Source organism: Pristiophorus japonicus, chromosome 22 (genome assembly GCF_044704955.1).
Source record: "Pristiophorus japonicus isolate sPriJap1 chromosome 22, sPriJap1.hap1, whole genome shotgun sequence".
Classification (NCBI taxonomy): domain Eukaryota; kingdom Metazoa; phylum Chordata; class Chondrichthyes; family Pristiophoridae; genus Pristiophorus; species Pristiophorus japonicus.
The window spans coordinates 61,448,089-61,474,416 of NC_091998.1; the positions used below are offsets into that span (position 1 = coordinate 61,448,089).

General features: G+C 48.0%; 1 protein-coding gene across 3 annotated transcripts in view; it reads left to right on the top strand.

Moving 5' to 3' along the window:
* The window catches only part of dmtn (dematin actin binding protein), a 65,004-nt gene extending 39,585 nt beyond the window's left edge, over positions 1-25,419 (top strand). Inside the window, exons 11-17 of one of the 3 annotated variants that reach the window (XM_070866224.1) lie at positions 173-278; positions 7,253-7,317; positions 11,099-11,153; positions 19,528-19,535; positions 21,179-21,244; positions 21,771-21,851; positions 23,015-25,419. In XM_070866224.1, the coding sequence (XP_070722325.1) occupies positions 173-278; positions 7,253-7,317; positions 11,099-11,153; positions 19,528-19,535; positions 21,179-21,244; positions 21,771-21,851; positions 23,015-23,128 (495 nt within the window). In that variant the 3' untranslated portion in view covers positions 23,129-25,419. Of the gene's footprint in view, positions 1-172; positions 279-7,252; positions 7,318-11,098; positions 11,154-19,527; positions 21,245-21,770; positions 21,852-23,014 lie in introns of those variants that run through there. The other 2 variants (XM_070866223.1, XM_070866222.1) reach the window with 2 other exon arrangements.
* Positions 25,420-26,328: the final 909 nt, after the last annotated feature.

A 26,328-nucleotide genomic window follows, 5' to 3' on the forward strand; every position in this document is an offset into this window, starting at 1 on the left:
CCGCACACATACATACACACACACCACGCCGATAGATACGCACACAAACTCGCACATACACACACACTCCAACACACACACATACACACATGTCTCTCACGCACACTAGCGCACACACAGTTGTGTTTAATATTTTTTCACTAGAGTCACTGTTTTGTTTGTTGCGTTCTAGATCCAGTCTGGCCTGGGAAAGATGATTTTGAAGGAAGAGTTGGAGAAATCAAAACCACGAGGGAGGAAATCTCGTTCACTTCCAGACAGAACCACCAGGAGTTTCTGTAAGAGTCATTAACAGAAAACTAAGCAGTATTCTGGTTTCGGAGTTTGTGATTTCCTGCCACATGTAATAGTTCGAAGCCCTTTCAGAACTTGGGAGACAATAAAACACGGAGCTTGGTCTGAAGACCCACCCCTGTGCAGCCAAAGTAACTGCAGATGTATGCAGGAAAACTGTCCCACTGTTTGGAATTCGCAGAGGCGTGGGACATTTCATTAATAGAAAGGTTTCCCTTGGATACAATAACACCTGGGAGAGGGAATCGACAGGAAGTGAAGGACAGTGGAGGGTAGCCAGTGTCTGGGGGTTGGGGGGATACAACATAAGAACATAAGAAATAGGAGCAGGAGTAGACCATATGGCCCCTCGAGCCTGCTCCACCATTTAATACAATCATGGCTGATCCGATCATGGACTCAGGTCCACTTCCCCGCCCGCTCCCCATAACCCCTTATCCCCTAATCATTTAAGAAACTGTCTATTTCTGTCTTAAATTTATTCAATGTCCCAGCTTCTCTGAGGCAGCGAATTCCACAGATTTACAACCCTCAGAGAAGAAATTCCTTCTCATCTCAGTTTTAAATGGGCGGCCCCTTATTCTAAGATCATGCCCTCTAGTTCTAGTCTCCCCCATCAGTGGAAACATCCTCTCTGCATCCACCTTATCAAGCCCCCTCATAATCTTACACGTTTCGATAAGATCACCTCTCATTCTTTTCAATGAAAGGTTAACACATCGGGTACAGCTCCGTCTGCACAATCTAATGATTGTGTTTCAGTTGGAGAATGTTTTATTGAAGAACGTACTTCATGCTACTGGTCTTTATTAAAAAAAAAAGCTTTGTTTCCAATAAAACCTGGCTTGGGAACAAGAGCACAAAGCGGCTATTGATTAGAATCCTGTAAGGTCCGTGCTTCCCACAGAACATTACCTTTCAGAGCTTCCGACAGGTTAACCTGCAAAGAAATATTGGTCTAGAAATTCGTCTCGGGCAGCCGATTCGATACCGCCCATTTTGTGACACCGTCCGATTCTGTCAGCCACTATGTTCATCTTTGGAATTTTTCCCTGTTATGATGTGATTCTACAGCAGGGGGTGCAGTCTTCAATAGGGACGAGAAAGAAGAAAGCAAAATTTACATTTATATAGCGCCTGTAACAACCACCGGATGTCTCAAATCACTTTACAGTCAATGAAGTACTTTTGGAGTGTAGTCACTGTTGTAATGTGGGAAACGCGGCAGCCAATTTGCGCACAGCAAGCTCCCACAAACAGAAATGTGATAATGACCAGATCATCTGTTTTTTTTGTTATGTTGATTGAGGGATAAATATTGGCCCCGGGACACCGGGGATAACTCCCCTGCTCTTCTTCGAAATAGTGCCGTGGGATCTTTTATATCCACCAGAGAGAGCAAACGTGGCCTCGGTTTATCTGAAAGGTGGCACCTCCGACAGTGCAGCGCTCCCTCAGCACCGCACTGGGAATGTCAGCCTGGATTTATGTGCTCAAGTCCCTGGAGTGGGACTTGAACCCGCGACCTTCTGACTCCGAGGCGCGTGCGCTGCCCACTGAGCCATGGCTGACTGTGTCAAGGGCGCAGAAAGGTCAGATTGAACTCCTCCACACACAGCTTGATGGATGTCTGGAACGGACTGTCCAAGAAGTGTCTGCAAAGTCCGGAGAGAGTGTGGAAGTACCCAGAGACCCCCAGCTGGAGGCCGGAGAGGTGCCGCTGGCCTCCATTGCATTCGGATCATTTCTGTCGCATTAAAGTCTCACATCTCCCCTGTACCCGTGGGGTGGGAACTCTGTCTGCATTCGGGCGGCAGTGAGTTAGTCTTCAGCTGCTTGCTGCTGTTGCTGAACAATTACCTGAAGCACGCCGGATGTCCCAGAGTGAGAGGCAGTTCCTCTGATGGATGGGCTCAAAGCAGCCATTGCAGAGAACTGATGTGATTTATAACACTATACGTCAAACTGTTCAAACCTTTACTGCCAAAATACAGTCTCTTTCAAATAGAGTAAGGTAAATACTTTCAATTCTGCTCAAAACAGGCCTGAATCTGGACTTGGGTCAAAATCTTTCAATCTATAATCAGATCAAAATGGCAGCCGAGTATAACATTGTATCTTGCCATATATGAGGTGGCCCAGTTCTGACCACCAGCTCTGTCACTCTGTTGTGTATCTGTAAAGCATGCACGCCCATGTTCCGCCACCAGGGGGCTCACCCCTGAAGTCCCAAGGGATCCCAGCATCCCTTGGGAGCACTGTGTATAAGCCGGCCCCTAAGGCCTGTTCCTCACTCTGGAGTGCCTTATTAAAGACTGAGGTCACTGTTTCTTTAACCTCCCTGCATGCAGTCTCATCTGTGTTAGGAACACAATAACTGGCGATGAGAGTACGAATCCAACGCAAAGATGCAGCAAACTGTGGGCATCCTGGAGAAGTTCTCGGAGGGTGAGGACTGGGAAGCCTATGTCGAACGGCTAGACCAGTACTTTGTAGCCAACGAGCTGGACGGAAAAGGAAGCGCTGCAAAAAGGAGAGTGATCCTATTCAGTCTGCGGGGCACTGACCTACAGCCTCATGAAGAATCTTTTGGCTCCGGTGAAACCCACGGATAAGTCGTATGAGGAGCTGTGTACACTGGTTCGGGAGCATCTTAACCCGAGGGAGAGCGTGCTGATGGCGAGGTATCGGTTCTACACGTGCCAGCGATCTGAAGGTCAGGAAGTGGCGAGCTTCATCGCCGAGCTAAGGCGACTTGCAGGACAATGTGAGTTTGATGGCCACCTGGAGCAAATGCTCAGAGACTTTTTTATACTGGGCATTGGCCACGAGACCAGCCTACGAAAACTTTTGACTGTAGAGACACCGACCCTCAGTAAGGCTATTGCAATAGCACAGGCGTTTATGTCCACCAGTGATAACACCAAACAAATCTCTCAGTACACAAGTGCTAGCAATGTTCATAAATTAACTGGAACTGTGTTTGCGAGCAGAAATGTATAGGGCAGAACCCACGCGTCTGCAACTGCCAGCAGGCCTCAGGTGACCCAGATGACTCCGAGTCCGCAACAAAGGATGAATGCAAGGCAATTCACACCTTGTTGGCGTTGTGGAGGCTTCCATTCAGCCTATTCATACCGCTTCAAAGGGTATGTTTGCAAGAGCTGTGGAACAATGGGGCACCTCCAACGAGCTTGCAAATGAGCTGCAAGCTCTGCAAAACCTGCTAACCACCACGTTGTAGAGGAAGATCGGTCTATGGTGGATCAAAGCAATTTTGAGCCTCAAAGAGGAGGCAGATGCTGAAGTACACAGGGTGCACACATTTTCGACGAAATGTCCACCTATAATGCTAAACGTAAAATTGAATGGCTTACCCGTAGCCATGGAACTGGACACTGGCACTTGCCAATCCATCATGAGTAAAAAGATGTTTGAGAGACTGTGGTGCAACAAGGCATTCAGACCAGCCCTGAGCTCATCCACACGAAAATGAGAACGTTTACCAAAGAGCTTATCCCTGTCCTGGGCAGCGCCATCGTCAAGGTCACCTACGAGGGCCCGGTGCACGAACTGCCACTCTGGATTGTCTGGGGCGATGGCCCCACACTGCTTGGAAGGAGCTGGCTGGGCAAAATCCGCTGGAACTGGGATGACATCCGAGCGCTATCACATGTCGATGAGGCCTCATGTACCCAGGTTCTGAACAAAGTTCCTTCCCTTTTTGAGCCAGGCATTGGAAACTTTTCCGGGGCGAAGGTGCGGATCCACTTGGTCCCAGAGGCACGACCCATTCACCACAAGGTGCGAGCGGTACCTCACATGATGAGGGAGAGAGTGGAAATTGAACTGAACAGGCTGCAACGCGAGGGCATCATCTCCCCAGTGGAATTCAGCGATTGGGCCAGCCCGATTGTTCCAGTACTCAAAAGTGATGGCATGGTCAGGATTTGCGGCGATTATAAAATAACTATTAATCGTTTTTCGCTACAGGACCAATACCTGCTACCTAAAGCAGACGACCTATTTGCGACGCTGGCAGGAGGCAAGACGTTCACAAAGCTCGACCTGACTTCGGCCTACATGATGCAGGAGCTGGAGGAGTCTTCGAAGGGACTCACCTGCATCAACACGCACAAGGGACTGTTAATCTACAACAGATGCCCGTTTGGAATTCGGTCGGCTGCAGTGATCTTCCAGAGAAACATTGAGAGCCTACTCAAGTCGGTACCACACATGGTGGTCTTTCAGGACGATATATTGGTCACGGGTCGGGACACCGCCGAGCACCTACAAAACCTGGAGGAGGTCCTCCAGCGACTGGATCGTGTAGGGCTGCGGCTGAAGAGGTTGAAATGCGTCTTCATGGCAACAGAAGTGGAGTTTTTGGAGAGAAAGATCGCGGCGGATGGCATTCGGCACACAGACACCAAGACAGAGGCTATCAGGAACGCGCCCAGGCCACAGAATGTCACGGAGCTGCGGTCGTTCCTGGGACTCCTCAGCTATTTTGGTAACTTCCTACCGGGGTTAAGCACCCTTTTAGAGCCCCTCCATGTGTTATTGCGCAAAGGTGAGAACTGGGTATGGAGAAAAAAGTAATTGCTTTTGAGAAAGCCAGAAACATTTTATGCTCCAACAAGCTGCTTGTATTGTATAACCCGTGTAAAAGATTTGTGCTAGCATGTGACGCATCGTTGTACGGAGGCGGGTGTGTATTACAACAAGCTAACGTTGCAGGGAAGTTGCAACCTGTCGCCTATGCCTCCAGGAGCTTGTCTAAGGCCGAGAGGGCCAACAGCACGATTGAGAAAGAGGCATTAGCGTGTGTGTTCGGGGTAAAGAAAATGCATCAGTACCTGTTTGGCCTCAAATTTGAGCTGGAAACCGCTTTTATTTTCTGAGGCCCCGTCTGCTCTCTTAGGTAGACGTAAAAGATCCCATGGCACTATTGGAAGAAGAGCAGGGGAGTTATCCCCGGTGTCCTGGCCAATATTTATCCCTCAATCAACTTAACAAAAAAACTGATTATCTGGTCATTATCACATTGCTGTTTGTGGGAGCTTGCTTGTACAGAAATTGGCTGCCGCCTTTCCCACATTACAACAGTGACTACACTTCAGAAGTACTTCATTGGCTGCAAAGTGCTTTGAGATGTCCGGTGGTCGTGAAAGGCGCTATATAAATGCAAGTCTTTTTTTTTCTTTCTGCCTTTAAAACTGACCGCAACTTCTAGATTTAGCACCTGTGCAGCCGAACGGGAAATCCTAAATCCGGTCTGTCATTCACTGCTCCCACACTGGCTGCGCGGTGCCCATCCCCCACCCCACCCCATAGAGTCGGCAATCAGTGAAACCTCTCCAATCACGGAAACTGATGAAAACTTCGTCTCTTCCGCAGTAAGTACGCTGTTACCTTCCCCACTAAAAGTTAGATCCTTTTGAATTGGGTATAACTGGAATTTCAACAGCGTATTGGCTGCTAAACAAACGTTATGGCCCTGAAATACTAGTCAAAATTTATCCATTTTAATAAAAAAAATAATAAATTTTAAGACTTTTTTTTAAAAATTTGTTTTGAAAGTATGGTCATCTTTCAGGTTTTCCTCCCCCCCCCCGCCCCCCACCTCATGTGAGAGCCCCAATCTTTGTTTTGCTCTCTCTAACATCTTTTAAAAGTTTGAATTTTAAGAGCGCACCCACTTCTGTGAGAATTCTGCCTTTTGATTGGCTGCTTAGACAGCCTGTTGGTGCCACAGTAGCTCGCACTCGGGGATTCCCACCGCAATGCGTTGATTTGAATTACGCGTCGGAAAACCTGAAATTCTCGACACCGAGGCCGGGAGATCTTTGTGCGAAGCTTGGTTCGGGGCCAGCGGAGAACGCCTTTGTTCTGCCATTGACTGTGAATTCCAGTGTGTGGGGCTCGTGAGACATGACATGTGGGACCTGCTTGCCACGTGCCTGTATTCAAATTCATGCAGAGTGAATACTGGTGCTTCAACCCTGTTCTCATCTTTAGAATATTTGCAACTACTGTAAATTAATCAATGTTGATGCTTGAATCAGTCTGAGTGTTGTCCTATAAATAATAACAAGAACTTGCATTTATATAGCACCTTTAACATAGTGAAACGTCCCAAGGTGCTTCACAGGAATATTTATTATGCAATAAAAATTTGACACCGAACCACATAAGGAGAAATTAGCGCAGGTGACCAAAAGCTTGGTCAAAGAGGCAGGTTTTAAGGAGCGTCTTGAAGGAGGAAAGAGAGGTAGAGAGGTGGAGAGGTTTAGGGAGGGAGTTCCAGAGCTTGGGGCCCAGACAACAGAAGGCACGGCCACCGATGGTGGAGCGATTATAATCAGGGATGCTCAGGAGGGCAGAATTAGAGGAGCGTAGACATCTCTGGGGGGGTTGTGGGACTGGAGGAGATTACAGAGATAGGGAGGGGCGAGGGCCATGGAGGGATTTGAAAATAAGGATGAGAATTTTGAAATCGAGGTGTTGTTTAACCGGGAGCCAATGTAGGTAAGCGAGCACTGGGGTGATGGGTGAGCGGGACTTGGTGTGAGTTAGGACATGGGCTGCCGAGTTTTGGATCACCTCTAGTTTATGTAGCGTCATTGTAAATCACAGTGAAAAGTGGGGTGATTAAAACCAATACTCACTGTGATATAATTCTCCAACATCAGTCTGTCAGCCACTTAATTTCATTACTGAAGGGTATTTCAATAACTTCGAATTTACATGTGAGTTTAATAAGGAAAGAAAGCCAAATAATTACATTGAATTGCGTTGCAGTTATATAATATATAATAGTTATATAATATAAATGATATATTTCAGAGCCTGTAACACACAAGATGATGTCTACCTGAATTTGTTATTTTCACTGAAAGTGCTATGAATTTTTTAAAATGCAGCTGAGATAATTGCAATGCCCTTGCTCCCACAGCTCCGCAGGAGTCAACCTGTAAATCCCCCTCGCTCCCCACCCACGGGAGAAATGGCCTCTACAGGGTAAGCAAGAATGTCAGCGTATTTACTCTCTCGTAACGAATAATATTTAATGGTGCGCAGATGTCGAGATATAACACAAGCCGCGAACAGAGTAGAGTTGGCCGTTACGAAATGCAGGCTAACCTCAGTTGTTCAAGGCAGTAACACATCAAGGAGTTGAGATGACATTGGAATTGTATCAATGTTGACTAAACCCAAGATACATCAGAGCGTTGAAACACACATTCTGTAGTTTTGGCCAACTTCAAGAGAGAGATTTGTGCCAGAGGAGAGAGGTGGAAGTGAAGTATTTTTCATCGTCATCATCATCATCATAGGCAGTCCCTCGGAATCGAGGAAGACTTGCTTCCACTCTTAAAAATGAGTCCTTCGGTGGCTGAACAGTCCAAAATGAGAACCACAGTCCCTGACACAGGTGGGACAGATAGTCGTTGAGGGAAGGGGAGGGTGGGAGCTCTTTCCACTGCCTGCTGATTTCTGCACGCTCTCGGCGACGAGACTCGAGGTGCTCAGCGCCCTCCCGGATGCACTTCCTCCACTTAGGACGGTCTTTGGCCAGGGACTCCCAGTTGTCAGTGGGGATGTTGCACTTTGTGAGCAGGATGCCAAGACATTATGAGGCAATTTTCGCCAAATACCTTCGGCGCTAAAGAGGTGGTCAAGCTGGGATCTTAAACTGAAATGGCGGTTTGGCCCATGTTTAGTGCAAGATGCCATCTTGGTAAAGGAGTTGAAGCCAGCACTAGGAACGGCCGCCCGTAAGATCGTTAAATAGCTGATTACCTCTTAAAATGCCTGCTAGCATTCATTAAAGAGGCTAGTGTTCCAATTAACGCCCTCTCCTAACAGCGACCAGCTAGTTGGGAGTAAACACGGCGCTACTTAAAGGGATACTCACCATTTTGTGGACATTTCTGCTGGAGCTGTGACGAGGACTTCGGAAACACATCGGCAGCGTTTCTGGGACACTTGGTCAAGAATTCACCAACACTTGAGCAACATTTATTCCGCAAATTCTCTGGAGAATTTCACCTAAAAAGAGTGAGTGCTGTGTTACTGTACCTTTTATAGGAGTCACCACGAGAAAGGGAGAGCTTGGGCATCTTGACAGAGGCCCCTCTTGGTCTGGACGAGGAATGGGCGGAGGGCGTGAGGCCAGGCAGAGCAGCACCAGGAGAGAGGGACCCCCCCCCCTCCCCCTCTCCTGCAGACACAGGACCTCCCTACTCCGCTGGACCTCCTCCACCCGGACCTCCAGTGTCGCATCCGAGAACCTGTGCGCCCTCTCCCTCGGTCCCTGAGCCATCCTGCAACGTGCTGCTGTGTGCCAGCCAGCCCACTCTGCACATTCAGTGGAAGTGGGTGAGTGGAGCCAACATATACTGCTCCACAAAAAGTGCGTTTAATCAGCGCTGAGTGCTAAACCTGCAGGTTGCTGGATCGTGCCTGCAGGCACGATCAACTCGTGATATTCATCAATTAACCAAAACTTACTGCTAAATCTGAACTTTCAAACAAGCATTTCTGAATCGCACTGCGCCCATTTAGCGCCTCTTTTCACCCTTTGGCCAAAATGACCCCTGCTAAATTTATCGAGTTATAAAGTGACCAGACGTTCCACTGCTTTCAAGTAGTTGACTGAGTTCCTGACACATCTTAAACGTTAAGCGAGGAGAGACTCGCACGCTGAGCAAGGTGAGATGTGCTTTTCCGTGTGAGTAGGTGTTGAGGGCAGCGAGCTCGTGGCCAGTGTTCGGGCTTCACGCCTTGAGCAGTCTGTTGCAGAACTGCTGCACATCTGGAAGGGAGGGTCGGGAGACGGTAGAAGAGTGTGCCAGTGATAGTGCCAGTGTGGGCATAGGTAGTCCCTCATCGCCATGCCAATGTGGGCACTGCCAGTGATGTCAGTGATGGTGCCAGTGTGGGCACTGCCAGTGATGCCAGTGTGGACACTGCCAGTGTGCCAGTGCCAGATGTGCCAGTGCCAGGTGTGCCGGTTGAAGTGATGCCTGTGCCAGTGATGTCGGAGCCTGTGCCACCATTGCCAGCTTTGTGAAGTGAGATCCGCACCATATATATTTAGCTTGGACCAATCGGAAATTCGAGGAGACTCTCCAGTGCCACCCACAGATTAAACATTTCACCAGTAGGATGTAGATCGCAGAGGAAGTGAAACTAAGGGGGTTGGGGAAACTGCAGGCTGCACAGCTGTGAGAAAGCAGCTTCTACTGTCCGCACACCGTGTTTCAATCCTCACTGCAAAATAATTGCAGGGCTCAGAGTGGGGCAGGTTTCAGACCCCTGGAGCTTAAAGTTCCATCACACTGAACGGGACAACCATAGATTATTTGGGGAGAGGCGCTTTGGAGTCAACCGATCATTTAAAGCATTTCTTTATTTTTAGAAATAGGGGAGCACAGGACCCTCATCTATATGCTGCCCCCTGGCGACATCATCCGAAAACACAGCGTCAGTTTCCACATGTACGCTGACGACACCCAGCTCTACCTCACTACCACTTCTCTCGACCCCTCCTCGGTCCGACATCCAGATATGGATGAGCAGAAATTTCTTCCAATTAAACATTGGGCAGACCGAAACCATTGTCTTCGGCTCCCTCCACAAACTCCGTTCCCCAGCCACCGACTCTACAGCGCTCTCCCGAGCAACTGTCTTTGAGGCCGAACCAGATTGTTCGCAACCTTGGCGTCCTATTTGACCCCGGGATGAGCTTCCGACCACATATCCGCACCCTCACTAAGACCGCCTACTTCCACCTCTCGAACATTGCTCAACTCCGCCCCGGCCTCAGCTCATCTGCTGCTGAAACCCTCATCCATGCCTTTGTTACCGCTAGACTTGACTGTTCCAACATACTCCTGGCCGGCCTCCCACATTTTACCCTGCGTAGATCTAAAGCTGATCCAAAATACGGCAGCCCTTGTCCTAACTAGCACCAAGTCCCGCTCACCCATCACTCCCTGTGCTCGCTTACCTACATTGGCTCCCGGTTAAGCAACGCCTCGGTTTTAAAATTCTCATCCTTTTTTTTCGCATCCTTCATGGCCTCGCCCCTCCCTATCTCTCTAACCTTCTCCGGCCCTACAACCCTCCAAGATCTCTGCGCTCCTCCGATTCTGGCCTCTTGAGCATCCCCGATTTTAATCGCTCCACCATTGGTGGCCGTGCCTTCAGCTGCCTGGGCCCTAAGCTCTGGAACTCCCTCCCTAAATATCTTCAGCTCTCCACATCTCTCTCCTCCTTTAAGACGCTCCTTAAAACCCACCTCTTTGAGCAAGCTCTTGGTCACCTGTCCTAATATCTCATGTGGGGTCACAGTCTAAGGATAAGGGGTAAGCCATTTAGGACTGAGATGAGGAGAAACTTCTTCACGCAGAGAGTGGTGAACCTGTGGAATTCTCTACCACAGAAAGTTGTTGAGGCCAGATCATTGGATATATTCAAAAGGGAGTTAGATGTGGCCCTTACGGCTAAAGGGATCAAGGGTTATGGAGAGAAAGCAGGAATGGGGTACTGAAGTTGCATGATCAGCCATGATCATATTTAATGGTGGGTGCAGGCTCGAAGGGCCGAATGGCCTACTCCTGCACCTATTTTTTATGTTTCTATGATTCTATGTGGCAGGTGATCATGCTACTGTGATGCTCCTTGGGATATTTTGCTACATTAAAGGCGCTATATAAATACAAGTTGTTATTTAAATCTGTTGGTGATATTTTGACGTTGAAGTGCGCTGATTGTAATGTTCCTTTGCTCTTAGCTGCAGTCTGCTGAATTCGCCACACCTCACCGACAGTACCAGAGGAGTAGCGCAGGTAGGGGGATGTTATTAACACATACTGTACTCCAATGGGACCTCACCACATCACAACAACACTCGGAGGGTGTACGGTCGGACAGTCAGAAACGGGGATTTTAACTCTCCCGGCTATGGCAGGCCTCAACCCGGCCTAAACCTTCAGCCCTGGTCGCCCCTCTCTCTCTCTCTCTCTCTCTCTCTCCAGCAACTTCTGGTTAATGATTTATCCAGCTTGGCACTTAGTCTCTCCAAGTCTCGACTTTTGGTTAATGATTTGACCCGCCCCAACCTCCCCCAGAGCTGAACTCAGGCGTGTCAGCCGATTTTCCGAACTCCTTTCAGGGCTTAATCGGATCGTGTGCAGCCCCTCACGCAAAGGGGGCTTCTGCCAGGCTTCAGTGTCTGACAGAGAAAGGCCAGATTACACTTCGGGCCGCAGGTTAACAGCCCAAGCACTCTTTCCCCTTTTTCCAGCTTGTTTGGCGCGCAGTGCCATGCTAAGGTCAGGCAAGTTCCCAGCAGTTTGTCTCGAGCCCGATTTTACTTCTAAATAGATTTTATTTTATGCTGATTGATGTTCTGGGTGTAAACGATCTCCGACCCCGCACACCATCTCATCCCCTGATAGGTGGAATTTTGCAATTGGCGAGAGCGAATTGCTGAGCAACACAAACAGCCAACAGCCTGTTGGGAGGGTTCACGCCCCGCCCTCTCTGGGTTTGTGTGGCAATGTATCACTCGCCCAGCGGTGACACTGCTCAGAGGCAGGGAAACAAAGACTTGCATTTATAGAGTGCCTTTCATGTGAGACAGCAGAAGGGGCCTCGGTTTAACATCTCATCCGAAAGACGTCACCTCCAACTGTGCAGCATTCCCTCAGTACTGCCCCTCCGACAGTGCAGCGCTCCCTCAGTACTGCCCCTCCGACAGTGCGGCGCTCCCTCAGTACTGCTCCTCCGACAGTGCGGCACTCCCTCAGTACTGCCCCTCCGACAGTGCGGCACTCCCTCAGTACTGCCCCTCCGACAGTGCGGCGCTCCCTCAGTACTGCTCCTCCGACAGTGCGGCACTCACTCAGTACTGCTCCTCCGACAGTGCGGCATTCCCTCAGTACTGCTCCTCCGACAGTGCGGCATTCCCTCAGTACTGCCCCTCCAACAGTGCTGTTGGGGAGGAATTAAACTAATATGGCAGGGGGATGGGAACCAATGCAGGGAGACAGAGGGAAACAAAAAGGAGACAAAGCAAAAGACAGAAAGGAGATGAGTAAAAGTGGAGGGCAGAGAAACCCAAGGCAAAAAACAAAAAGGGCCACTGAATATAAAGGGGCTGCAGGAGGGGTCAAAACTAAAAATCATGGTTTAAAAACTAGGATTAAAACACTCTACCTAAACGCATGCAGCATTTGAAATAAAGTAAATGAGTTGACGGCACAAATCATTACAAATGGGTATGATTTGGTGGCCATTACAGAAACGCGTTTGCAGGGTGGCCAAGACTGGGAATTAAACATACAGGGGTATCTGACGATTCGGAAAGATAGACAAGAAGGGAAAGGAGGTGGGGTAGCTTTGTTAATAAAGGATGATATCAGGGCAGTTGTGAGAGATGATATTGGCTCGAATGAACAAAATGTTGAATCATTGTGGGTGGAGATTAGAGATAGTAAGGGGAAAAAGTCACTGGTGGGCGTAGTTTATAGGCCCCCAAATAATAACTTCACGGTGGGGCGGGCAATAATCAAGGAAATAATAGAGGCATGTGAAAAAGGAACGGCAGTAGTCATGGGGGATTTTAACCTACATATCGATTGGTCAAGTCAAATCGCACGGGGTAGCCTGGAGGAGGAATTCATAGACTGCATATGGGATTGTTTCTTAGAACAGTATGTTACAGAACCTACAAGGGAGCAAGCTAAGTTAGATCTGGTCCTGTGTAAGCCATTTAGGACCGAGATGCGGAGGAACTTCTTCACACAGAGAGTGGTGAACCTGTGGAATTCTCTACCACAGAAAGTTGTTGAGGCCAATTCACTAAATATATTCAAAAAGGAGTTAGATGAGGTCCTTACTGCTAAGGGGATCAAGGGGTATGGCGAGAAAGCAGGAATGGGGTACTGAAGTTGAATGTTCAGCCATGAACTCATTGAATGGCGGTGCAGGCTAGAAGGGCCGAATGGCCTACTCCTGCACCTATTTTCTATGTTTCTATGTTTCTATGTAATGAGACAGGAAAAATAAACGATCTCCTCGTAAAAGATCCTCTCGGAATGAGTGATCACAGTATGGTTGAATTTGTAATACAGATTGAGGGTGAGGAAGTTGTGTCAGAAATGAGCATACTATGCTTAAACAAAGGGGACTACAGTGGGATGAGGGCAGAGTTGGCTAAAGTAGACTGGAAACACAGACTAAACGGTGGCACAATTGAGGAACAGTGGAGGACTTTTAAGGAGCTCTTTCATAGTGCGCAACAAAAATATATTCCTGCGAAAAAGAAGGGCGGTAAGAGAAGGGATAACCAGCCGTGGATAACCAATGAAATAAAGGAGAGTATCAAATCAAAGACCAATGCGTATAAGGTGGCCAAGGTTAGTGGGAAACTAGAAGATTGGGAAAATTTTAAACAACAGCAAAGAATGACTAAAAAAGCAATAATGAAAGGAAAGATAGATTACGAAAGTAAACTTAATAACAGATAGAAAAGCTTTTATAGATATATAAAACGGAAAAGAGTGACTAAAGTAAATGTTGGTCCCTTAGAAGATGAGAAGGGGGATTTAATAATGGGAAATGTGGAAATGGCTGAGACCTTAAACAATTATTTTGCTTCGGTCTTCACAGTGGAAGATACAAAAACCATGCCAAAAATTGCTGGTCACAGGAATGTGGGAAGGGAGGACCTTGAGACAATCACTATCACTAGGGGGGGTAGTGCTGGACAGGCTAATGGGACTCAAGGTAGACAAGTCCCCTGGTCCTGATGAAATGCATCCCAGGGTATTAAAAGAGATGGCGGAAGTTATAGCAGATGCATTCGTTATAATCTACCGAAATTCTCTGGACTCTGGGGAGGTACCAGCGGATTGGAAAGCAGCTAATGTAACGCCTCTGTTTAAAAAGGGGGGCAGACAAAAGGCAGGTAACTATAAGCCGGTTAGTTTAACATCTGTAGTGGGGAAAATGCTTGTAACTATCATTAAGGAAGAAATAGCGGGACATCTAGATAGGAATAGTGCAATCAAGCAGACACAGCATGGATTCATGAAGGGGAAATCATGTTTAACTAATTTACTGGAATTATTTGAGGATATAATGAGCATGGTGGATAGAGGTGTACCGATGGATGCGGTGTATTTAGATTTCCAAAAGGCATTCGATAAGGTGCCACACAAAAGGTTACTGCAGAAGATAGAGGTACGCGAAGTCAGAGGAAATTATTAGCATGGATAGAGAATTGGCTGGCGAACAGAAAGCAGAGAGTCGGGATAAATGGGTCCTTTTCGGGTTGGAAATCGGTGGTTAGTGGTGTGCCACAGGGATTGGTGCTGGGACCACAACTGTTTACAATATACATAGATGACCTGGAAGAGGGGACAGAGTGTAGTGTAACAAAATTTGCAGATGACACAAAGATTAGTGGGAAAGCGGGTTGTATAGAGGACACAGAGAGGCTGCAAAGAGATTTGGATAGGTTAAGCGAATGGGCTAAGGTTTGGCAGATGGAATACAATGTCGGAAAGTGTGAGGTCATCCACCTGGGGGGAAAAAAACAGTAAAAGGGAATATTATTTGAATGGGGAGAAATTGCAACATGCTGAGGTGCAGAGGGACCTGGGGTTCCTTGTGCATGAATCCCAAAAAGTTAGTTAGCAGGTGCAGCAGGTAATCAGGAAGGTGAATGGAATGTTGGCCGTCATTGCGAGAGGGATGGAGTACAAAAGCAGGGAGGTCTTGCTGCAACTGTATAGGGTATTGGTGAGGCCGCACCTGGAGTACTGCGTGCAGTTTTGGTCACCTTACTTAAGGAAGGATATACTGGCTTTGGAGGGGGTACAGAGACGATTCACTAGGCTGATTCCGGAGATGAGGGGGTTACCTTATGATGATAGATTGAGTAGACTGGGTCTTTACTCGTTGGAGTTCAGAAGGATGAGGGGTGATCTTATAGAAACATTTAAAATAATGAAAGGGATAGACAAGATAGAGGCAGAGAGGTTGTTTCCACTGGTCGGGAAGACTAGAACTAGGGGGCACAGCCTCAAAATACGGGGGAGCCAATTTAAAACCGAGTTGAGAAGGAATTTCTTCTCCCAGAGGGTTGTGAATCTGTGGAATTCTCTGCCCAAGGAAGCAGTTGAGGCTAGTTCATTGAATGTATTCAAATCACAGATAGATTTTTAACCAATAAGGGAATTAAGGGTTACGGGGAGCGGGCGGGTAAGTGGAGCTGAGTCCACGGCCAGATCAGCCATGATCTTGTTGAATGGTGGAGCAGGCTCGAGGGGCTAGATGGCCTACTCCTGTTCCTAATTCTTATGTTCTTATGCAGCGCTCCCTCAGTACTGCCCCTCCGACAGTGCAGCGCTCCCTCAGTACTGCCCCTCCGACAGTGCAGCGCTCCCTCAGTACTGCACTGGGAGTATCAGCCTAGATTTATATGTTAAAGTACCAGAGAATGGAGGCTTCTGAGAGGAGGCAGGGAACATCGGAGCACTGGTTACCCCAGTGGGAATTCAAGGAGGGGGAAAAACAAAGAAATGAAAGAAAACATTTTTTTAAATAGAGAAAACATTTGCAACCATGGTAACCATCCCAGTGAAGGGACAAATATCGCACAGTGACAGAAGAGCAAGGCAGTGAATCATTGTGCAAATATTTTGATCTTGAATAGAATTTGTGCTGTTAATTTTATCTCGGGTTTTACATTGATAGGAAATGATTTTGGTACACGAACAGCAATTACAAACAGGATTTAACTTGACAGCAATCTTGTAAAGGCAATGTTTACTAGTTACTGCAGGCAGCGATACTGTTGTGCAACTAACATTAGTCGCAGACCCAGTTATCTCACCAGGTTAAACATCTATATCTCAGTGGGAGCGCTCTCGCCTGTGAGTCAGGAAGTCATGGGTTCAAACCCCACTCGAGACTTGAGCTGACACCCACAGTGCAGTACTTTGGGAGTTCTGCACTATCAGAGGGGCAGTACTGAAGTAGTGCTGCACTATCGGAGATGCTGTACTGAGGGAGCGCTGCATTGTCGGAGGAGCAGTACTGAGGGAGTGCCGCGCTGTCGGAGGAGCAGTACTGAGGGAGTGATGCACTGTCGGAGATGCTGTACTGAGGGAGCGCTGCATTGTCGGAGGGGCAGTACTGAGGGAGTGATGCACTGTCGGAGGAGCAGTACTGAGGGAGTGCCGCACTGTCGGAGGAGCAGTACTGAGGGAGTGATGCACTGTCGGAGGGGCAGTACTGAGGGAGTGATGCACTGTCGGAGGGGCAGTACTGAGGGAGTGATGCACTGTCAGAGGGGCAGTACTGAGGGAGTGCTGCACTGTCGGAGGAGCAGTACTGGGGGAGCGCCGCACTGTTGGAGGGGCAGTACTGAGGGAGTGGTGCACTGTCTGAGGGGTAGTACTGAGAGAGCGCCACTCTGTCGGAGGGGCGGTACTGAGTGTGTCCCGCTCTGTCCGAGGGGCAGTACTAAGGAAGTGCTGCACTGTCGGAGGGGCAGTACTGAGGGAGCGCTTGCTGCTGACCTCTGCCAATGAGACTGGCATTCTGACACTAAGAAAATCTTTTAATGGCTTTGGGAATTTGCTCGATTTTGGGGAATAAGAACATAAGAAATAGGAGCAGGAGAAGGCCACACGGCCCCTCGAGCCTGCTCCACCATTTAATAAGATCATGGCTCATCTGATCATGGACTCAGCTCCACTTCCCCGCCCGCTCCCCATAACCCCATATCCTCTTATCTTTTAAGAAACTGTCTATTTCTGTCTTAAATTTATTCAATGTCCCAGCTTCCACAGCTCTTTGGGGCAGCGAATTCCACAGATTTACAACCCTCTGAGAAAATAAATTTCTCCTCATCGGAGTTTTAAATGGGTGGCCCCTTATTCTAAGATCATGCTCTCTAGTTCTAGTCTCCCCCATCAGTGGAAACATCCTCTCTGCATCCACCTTGTCAAGTCCCCTCATAATCTTATACGTTTTGATAAGATCACCTCTCATTCTTCTGAATTCCAATGAGTTGAGGCCCAACCTACTCAACCATTCCTCATAAGTGAACCCCCTCATCCCCGGAATCAATCTAGTGAACCTTCTCTGAACTCCCTCCAAAGCAAGTATATCCTTTCGTAAATATGGAAACCAAAACTGCACGCAGTATTCCAGGTGTGGCCTCTCCAATACCCTGTATAACTGTAGCAAGACTTCCCCATTTTTATACTCCATCCCATTTGCAATAAAGGCCAAGATACGATTGGCCTTCCTGATCACTTGCTGTACCTGCATGCTATCCTTTTGTGTTTCATGCACAAGTATCCCCAGGTCCCGCTGTACTGCGGCACTTTGCAATCTTTCTCCATTTAAATAATAACTTGCTCTTTGATTTTTTTCTGCCGAAGTGCATGACCTCACACTTTCCAACATTATACTCCATCTGCCAGATTTTTGCCCACTCACTTAGCCTGTCTATGTCCTTTTGCAGATTGTTTGTGTCCTCCTCACACATTGCCGTTCCTCCCATCTTTGTATTGCCAGCAAACTTGGCTACGTTACACTCAGTCCCTTCTTCCAAGTTGTTAATGTAGATTGTAAATAGTTGGGGTCCCAGCACTGATCCCTGCGGTACTCCACTAGTTACTGATTGCCAACCTGAGAATGAACCATTTATCCAGACTCTCTATTTTCTGTTCGTTAGCCAATCCTCTATCCATGCTAATATATTACCCCAATCCCGTGAACTTTTATCTTGTGCAGTTACCTTTTATGTGGCACATTGTCAAATGCCTTCTGGTAGTCCAAATACACCACATCCACTGGTTCCCCTTTATCCACCCTGTTCGTTACATCCTCAAAGAACTCCAGAAAATTTGTCAAACATGACTTCCTCTTCATAATTCCATGCTGACTCTGCCTGACCGAATTTTGCTTTTCCAAATGTCCTGCTATTGCTTCTTTAATAATGGACTTCAACATTTTTCCAACCACAGATGTCAGGCTAACTGGTCTATAGTTTCCTGCTTTTTGTCTGCCTCCTTTTTTAAATAGGGGTGTTACATTTGCAGCGAACATTGTTGAGAACCTACCCTGCTGATGAGGCTGAGGTGTGTTCGAGAAAGAAGTGCAACGACAAACCCTGTCGATGAGTTCGAATATCTATCTCTTAAACAAATGAGCTCTTCCATTTTTCAAACACTGCTCCTTTCTTGACAAACAGTGTCAACACTTGAGCGAAGATGTGCAGTTTGAGCAAGCCCCAGAATGGGATGTTGCCCATCTATGTTATGGTTAATGAGACAAAGTTCTGGCAGAATAGCAGCTGAATAAGTTCTGCATGGCAGATGGCATGTCGGCTTCTCAGAGAATGACAGACCTTCCTTCAAGTGTTTCATCCCATAAAAATGCAAAAATCATGGTTAACCACGGCCATCAAATTCTGTAATATAACCGGCCTTTGATCTTTCTATAAAACTCTTGTTCCATTCACTTATTTTGTTGATTTGTATGAAGTGCTTGTTTCTGCAGCAGTCACTTTGCATATCATATGTTCCTCAGTTTCCCCTTTCTTTGCAAGCTTGCCCTCATGCAACAAGACAGACTTTCATTTCTATAGCGCATTTCACGACCACCGGACGTCCCGAAGCGCTTTAGACCGAACAAAGTACCTTTTTTTTTTGGAGTGTAGTCATTGTTGCAATGTGGGAAACGCAGCAGCCAATTTGCGCACAGCAAGCTCCCACAAACAGCAATGTGATAATGACCAGATCGTCTGTTTTAGTGATGTTGATTGAGAGATAAATATTGGCCAGGACACCGGGGATAATTCCCCTGCTCTTCTTCGAAATAGTGTCGTGGGATCTTTTACATCTACCTGAGAGGGTAGACGGGGCCTCGGGTTAACATCTCATCTGAAAGACGGCACCTCCGACAGTGCAGCCCTTGAGTGTCAGCCTAGATTATTGTGCTCAAGTCTCAGGAATGGGACTTAAACCCACAACCTTCTGACTCTGAGGCGAGTGTGTTACCCACTGAGCCACGGATGATAGGCAAAGAAACTGTATTTTTTAAGTGAAAATGTTTGTTCAGATCTGGGGAAAATGGTCCCAGAATGTTTGGATTGTCGAATCACTGTTTCTCATCATTCTTCCCTTGTCTCTGCAGATATTCAGGTAAGTGCTCGATTCACCTTGTGGAATGTGCCTGTCAAGCAAGAGGTGAGAGTTCCCATCTGCGACCTGAACACTAAAACCAAGAAATCTGATGATTTAGTGGGAGTGGTTTTGATGTAGGAAGCAGTATGTGGTGGTTAAAGTGTATTGTGTTCAGCTTAACACCACAGGAGGTGTAACCCATTAAAACAGCCTGCGTTCACTGTTCCCGGGCTGTGATGGGGTGAAAACATGGACTGAAGGCAGAACTGAAACCCAAAGCTACAGCGTGAAGAACATTAGCCATTGTATGCAGCCAGACGTAAACACCTTTTTTTGTGATTTTAGCAACTTGTTGCATACAGAGAGCAGAGCAATTCTCCCCAGTTTGACTTCCAGACTTTTACTAACGTTTTATGGGATTTTACCATTCTATGCATGATGCCACTAAGCTCACCATATTGACTGTGTAGAGGTAAATATTTATTTCCCGTTTAAATGCAAGGACCCAGAAATTCATCTCGGGTGCTGACGCGAAACGGGCATTACCAGACCGTCCGCCTGCTACAAACACCGCCTGATATTCCATTCCACTGCAACTTTGTTTGACAGGCTGTTAAACGCATGGACAGTAACTAAACGTTGCCTGTATTGATGCAGTAGCGATGCAGTGAGTGTGCAGTGCACTGGAGCATTAATTGTCACCATTGTGGCCGGCAGCTTGCTGACACACAGTCAATTTCCGTCTGTCGATGCAGCGCACGTACACGTTTATACCGCTGGATCCTCCTGGTCTCAGGGCAGTTTAACTCTTGCCACACGGGGTGAGTGACGGAGAGACTGAATATTGAGACTTTAGCTCATCAATCGCCTTCGGCCCCAACAACCAACAATGTGTATTTATATAGCGTCTTTAATGTAGTGAAACGTCCCAAGGTGCTTCACAGGAGTATCACGAGATAAAAATTTGACACCGAGCCACATAAGTAGAAATTAGCGCAGGTGACCAAAAGAACATCAGAAATAGGAGCAGGAGTCGGCCATTTGGCCCCTTGAGCCTGCTCCACCATTCAATAAGATCATGGCTGATCTGATCTGATCCTGGCCTCAACTCCACTTCCCTGCTTTAATAGTAGCCTTCAAAGGGGAATTGGATAAATATTGGAAGGAAAAAAAAAAAAATGTCAGGCTTATGGGGAAAGAGCGGGGGAGGGGGACTAACGGGTTGCTCTTCATTGGAGCCAGCGCAGACTCGATGGGCCGAATGGCCTCCTTCTGCGCTGTACTGTTCTATGATTCTATTCCATCACCTGTTCCTCCAGAGCATGCTTCACTCTACACACGTCCCGTCTCCAATTACTCACATTCTGTGTGTCCCGCAATGTTACGTTGAATGATCCCGCGATCAGGTCTGCTGCACGGCCAGCATGCTCCCCCTCCCCCACCCCCCCCCCCCCTCTCGCTCGGGCTTTGCCTCTTCCTGTCTGGTTCCCCCCCCCCAACCCCTTTCCCAACTTTGCGCCTTCGATTGGCAGTGGGTAATTTTGCGAGGGCTGTCACCGGGGCTGCCCGCTTAGCCCCGGTCAGCTGAAGTGTGCATGCCCTGGTGAAATAATGGAACCGTAAGCCGTGACGTGGATTTGTGTTGGCTCTAACTTTTACAGAACGGCGAGAGTCAGACAGGGAGGATGGACCGAGGGAAGTCCTTGCCCGCCATGTTGGAGCAGAAGGTCAGCATTCATCGGGGAACACCTTGGGTTTGGGGTCCTGGCTCGCGCTCCGCCCAGTCAGTTATTCAAAGCTAAGGACAGCGCTAGGCCCTTTTCCCCTGTTCATTTTTTTCAATGTTATTTTAGCCCCCAGGATTCAGGAAGGAAAGGCAGCGAAGCAGCAAGTTGGACTCCTGTCTCTGCTGCGTTATTTGGTCACAAGCAGGCCAGCCAACCGGGGCAACTTGATTGGCGTGCCAGTATTGGGCCACGGGAGGGTGAAACCAGGCAGATTTCCCACTGCTGATCGCTGGAAACTGTTGAGTGTGTATGTGTAGGCCTCGGTTAAGGACAGGATCTGGCTAGGCCGTGATGCACTCTCTGGTGGAAGAGCCCGAGCAGTCGGCAGAAGTACCGAAGGGCACTTGGTGGCAGCGGAGGCGACCCTCCGAAAGGGTCACGCCTCCAGGAGAGATGTGGAGCAAAAGGGGTCGGAGCAATTAACGCCCAGCTATTTTTATTGTTGTTCAATGTATCTCCTGCACAGACTTACCCGTACGAAATGCTGAAGGGAACCAGCACCAGAAGCATCAACCTGCCTCAAGGAGTGGACAGGCCCCGGCTGGAGGTAAGGCTGAGAATTAAAGAACTCGTCTCATGTTGAACCTGGGAAATAAAACCGAACAAAGACAATGAAAGCCCATGGGATTACAGCGACAGGGGCAATGTGGTTACAAAATTGGCTTAAAGGACTGAAAGAAAGAAAGACGTGCATTTATATAGCGCCTTTCACGACCTCGGGACATCCCAAAGCCCTTTACAGCCCATGAAGCACTTTATGACGTATAGTCACTGTTGTAATGTAGGAAACACAGCAGCCAATTTGCGCACAGCAAGCTCCCACAAACAGCAATGTGATAATGACCAGATAGTCTGCTTTAGTGCAGTTTATTGAGGGACACCGGAGAGAACTCACCTGCTCTTCTTCAAAATACTGTCATGGGATCTTTTACTTCCACCAGACGAGACCTCGGTTTAATGCCTCATCTGAAAGACGGCACCTCCGACAGCTCAGCACTGCACTGGGAATTTCGCCCCTCCACGCCACTTCCCTTCCCTCCCCACCACTCCCTTTTCCCTAATCCCCTCTCCCCTCCGCACATCACCTACCCCTCTGCTCTTCACTCCTCCCCTCCCTGCCACTCCCTTTGGCACTGGGATGGGTCCTCGAGGTACTTATACAGGAATGATGATAAAATGAATCAAACTGCTGGCGGTGGTGGGATGGAGTTCGAGCTCAGAGCCACGGAGGGACAGTTCTTGCAGAGTTCCTGATTGTGTCGCTGATCAACAGAAACAGTGGCCGGGTGGGGGCAGAGGGGTAGGGCGATTTTGGGGAGGGGGATACAGGGCGGAGCGATTTCTGGGCGGGGCGATTGAGGGAAGGGGGATACAGGGCGAGGCGATTCAAGGAGGGGAGGATTCAGAGGGGGGGGAGGGATTCACAGAGGGGCTGCCGGGGAGGTGGGGTTGTGAGTTATTGATACCTCTGAAATCGCCGGCATCGCCTCGCGAACCACAGAATTGGCTTTGAGCTCGACCATCGAACATCAGAAAGAATTAGAGAGGGGAGGGGGGGGCGGCGGCGGGGGAAATCTTCCAAAATAAATACCCTGAGAGAAAAAAAAACATTTGCACGAGGCTGAAATCAGTTGGGTTATGATTGGGTGGGTTTGACTTTTCCTGAACTATACCCCCTCGTTATTGAAATCGTATCCTTCCATCCAACAGAGGCATCTGTCCCCTGAGGAATTCCAGAAGGTTTTTGGGATGACGATAATGGAGTTTGACAAGTTGCCCCAGTGGCGGAAGGCTGAGCTGAAGAAGAAGGCTTGCCTCTTTTGATCTGCAGCAACTTTTCTGTTGGCTGACTTGCTCTGTACTGGATGTTGTTGTTCCTACAATGTATCACTTATATTATTTAACTTTAAAGCTTTCCTTTTTCTGTGCTCCCCCACCCCTCCGTCCTAGTTTATGAGATCTGCTCTTAATATCCTGGAGTAAAACTCAGATGATCTCATGATGTTTTGATCAGCTATGCAGCTTGTTCCGTCCTCACCACAGACCAGAAATGCTACTACTTAAACAGCTTCAATGACATGCTTACAGTAACAGGGATTGCTCCTTGCCAGTTGCTCATTCTCCAGACCGTGCTCTCCAGTTACAGAGCGGTTTCATGTGCGATCAGAAACATCTGTAACATATCACAGCTGTCACTCGGGCCGTCCTGGTGGGACAGGCTTGAGGGGCTGAATGGCCTCCTCCTGTTCCTACACATTTCCCCCAGGAGCACCCTTGCTTAGCAATGAACCATTGCGTTTGATTCCACGTTTATTCGCCCTGCTTGCTATCCACCGTTAACCGACAGACCAAGATCAAATCAGTTCTTTTCAGATGCCTTTTTCCTTCTTTACAACAACAACATGTATTTATATAGCGCCTCTGACACAGTAAAATATCCCCATGCGCCTCGCAGGAGTGTTTTAAGACAAAATAAATATATTTGACACTTAAAAGATAATTTTATCAAATAATTTTATCAAGTAATCAAATAAATTTATCAAATAAATGTATCAAATAATTAGGATAAGATTATTAAACCAGAAACAACAGAATTTTATTTAGCCGTAGCCCGTGTTGGCCAAATCCAGAAATCAGGATTCCTGCAGTTTTAGGATTTAGTGCATCCTCCATCATTGACATATCCATTCCGACAGCCACAGACTGATTCAAATGAGCAAACAATGTCCCAGATGGATACTGGAGAGGAAGATGCAAATATCAGAAATAATCTATATTTTAAAAATAGCTGTTTATTCTTTTTGCTGCCGTTATTCTCATTCGTAGGGGGCTGAGCTGTTGGGTCTGCTTGTGCCTGGGGACGTGGAGGTCAGACAGCACTTACACCTCTGTGTTCTTTCCCCATCGGATCCATAGGGGCCGCTGTTCCCCGTTACTTGTACCTGTGACAGGCCGAACACAACAAGCTACTGCCACTGCAACACAGCGGCACGGTATTACAGCCAGCCCCCAGCTGCCACATGTCCACACAGTCAGTGCTCAATGCTAGCCCCTCTCGCTAAATTCCACAAACAAGGTGCACGCTGCCCCCAGTATACACACAGTCCCAGTCACCTCCCAGACCTTGCAGTGGTTTCCCTGCTTTACTGCAAGAACAGTGACACATTCTCAAGAGTCAGATCATCGTAGGCCATCCCTCGGAATCGAGGAGGACTTGCTTCCACTCCCAAAGTGAGTTCTTTGATGGCTGAACAGTCCGCTACGAGAGCCACAGACCCTGTCACAGGTGGGACAGACATTTGTCGAGGGAAGGAGATGGTGGGGCTGGTTTGCCACGCGCTCCTTCCGCTGCCTGCGCTTGACCGCTTCACACTCTTTGCGTGGAGACTCGAGGCGCTCAGCGCCCTCCCGGATGGACTTTCTCCACCTCGGGCGGTCTGCGGCCAGGGTCTCCCAGGTGTCAGTGGTGATGTCGCACTTGACCAGGGAGGCTTTGAGGGTGTCCTCATAACGTTTCCGCTGTCCTCCTTTGGCTCGTTTACCGTGAAGGAGCTCCGCATAAAGCATCAAGAGTGAGAGTGCACCAGCTCCCAAGTTGCTTATCGGATAGGTTAGTAGGGTTGCCAACCCTCCAGGATTGCCCAGGAGTTTCCAGGAATAAAATATTCATCTCCCGGACACTGCCGTGGGCAACTCCAGGAAGTAAATCATTGGAGCATTTTTAAAAAAACATGTTTTTTTCTTAATGCTCTTTGAACATGTTCATTTATTAGTTATTGAAATATTGGCTAAAAAGAATTTGACCGGGTGGAGGCAGCAGGTCATGTGATGAAACCTCCAGGAATACATCCAACCAGAGTTGGCAACTCTAATGGTTAGGGTGCATGGGTTGCACCTCTGATATTATGTGCAAACCCCATAACCAACAAGGGACTCCCGAAACCTACAAGGGACCCCCGAAACCGACAAGGGACCCCTGAACCAGCCACACGGGACTGCCAACACCCTTAAGGGACCGTCAAAACCCGTAAGGGAATCCCCCAAATGCTTTGTAATCAGCCCTTGAGCATATGTTATCTTTCTTGTGCATATAATAAATATAGAATGTTTTATAACTTGGCTTATTTCTTAAATAAAACAACTGCCCCCCCAGCCCTTCCCAGCGGGCGAGCAGTTTGCATGGGGGAGCTGCTCACAGTTGGGCCAATCAGTATCAAACGTAGATACTAGTAGGTTTGCATATTCCAACACTCGCCCTGACATCGGGGCCTCCCAATTACATGAGAGGAGTGCCTGGGGGCAGCAGCGAGACTTTAGTCTGGTGGCAATAACAAAGTTGGCACAAGGTTGTTCAAAAGGTAAAATGAGACCGGTAACATTGAAATCAATGCCCAGAGGAATAAACATGAAAATTTGCTATGGAAATGTCAAATACATGATGATTTTATTTCATTTTAGCTCCTGGTAGTTTTGTAAGGAGTAGCAAAACAAAATATAAACGGTCCCACAGCAAACTGCAGCTCACCTGGGGTATCGCAGCTCACCTGGGGCATCGTAGCTCACCTGGGGCATCAGCAGCTCACCTGGGCATCGCAGCTCACCTGGGGCATCAGCAACTCACCTGGCCATTAGCACCTCACCTGGGGCATCACAGCTCACCTGGGGTATCACAGCTCACCTGGGTATCGCAGCTCACCTGGGGCATCGCCTCTCATAGAAAATAGGTGCAGGAGTAGGCCATTCGGCCCTTCGAGCCTGCACCACCATTCAATAAGATCATGGCTAATCATTCCCTCAGTACCCTTTTCCTGCTTTCTCTCCATACCCCTTGATCCCCTTAGCTATAAGGGCCATATCTAACTCCCTCTTGAATATATCCAATGAACTGGCATCAACAACTTTCTGTGGCAAGGAATTCCACAGCTTGACAACTCTCTGAGTGAAGAAGTTTCTCCTCATCTCAGTCCTAAATGGCCTACCCCTTATCCTAAGACTGTGTCCCCTGGTTCTGGACTTTCCCAACA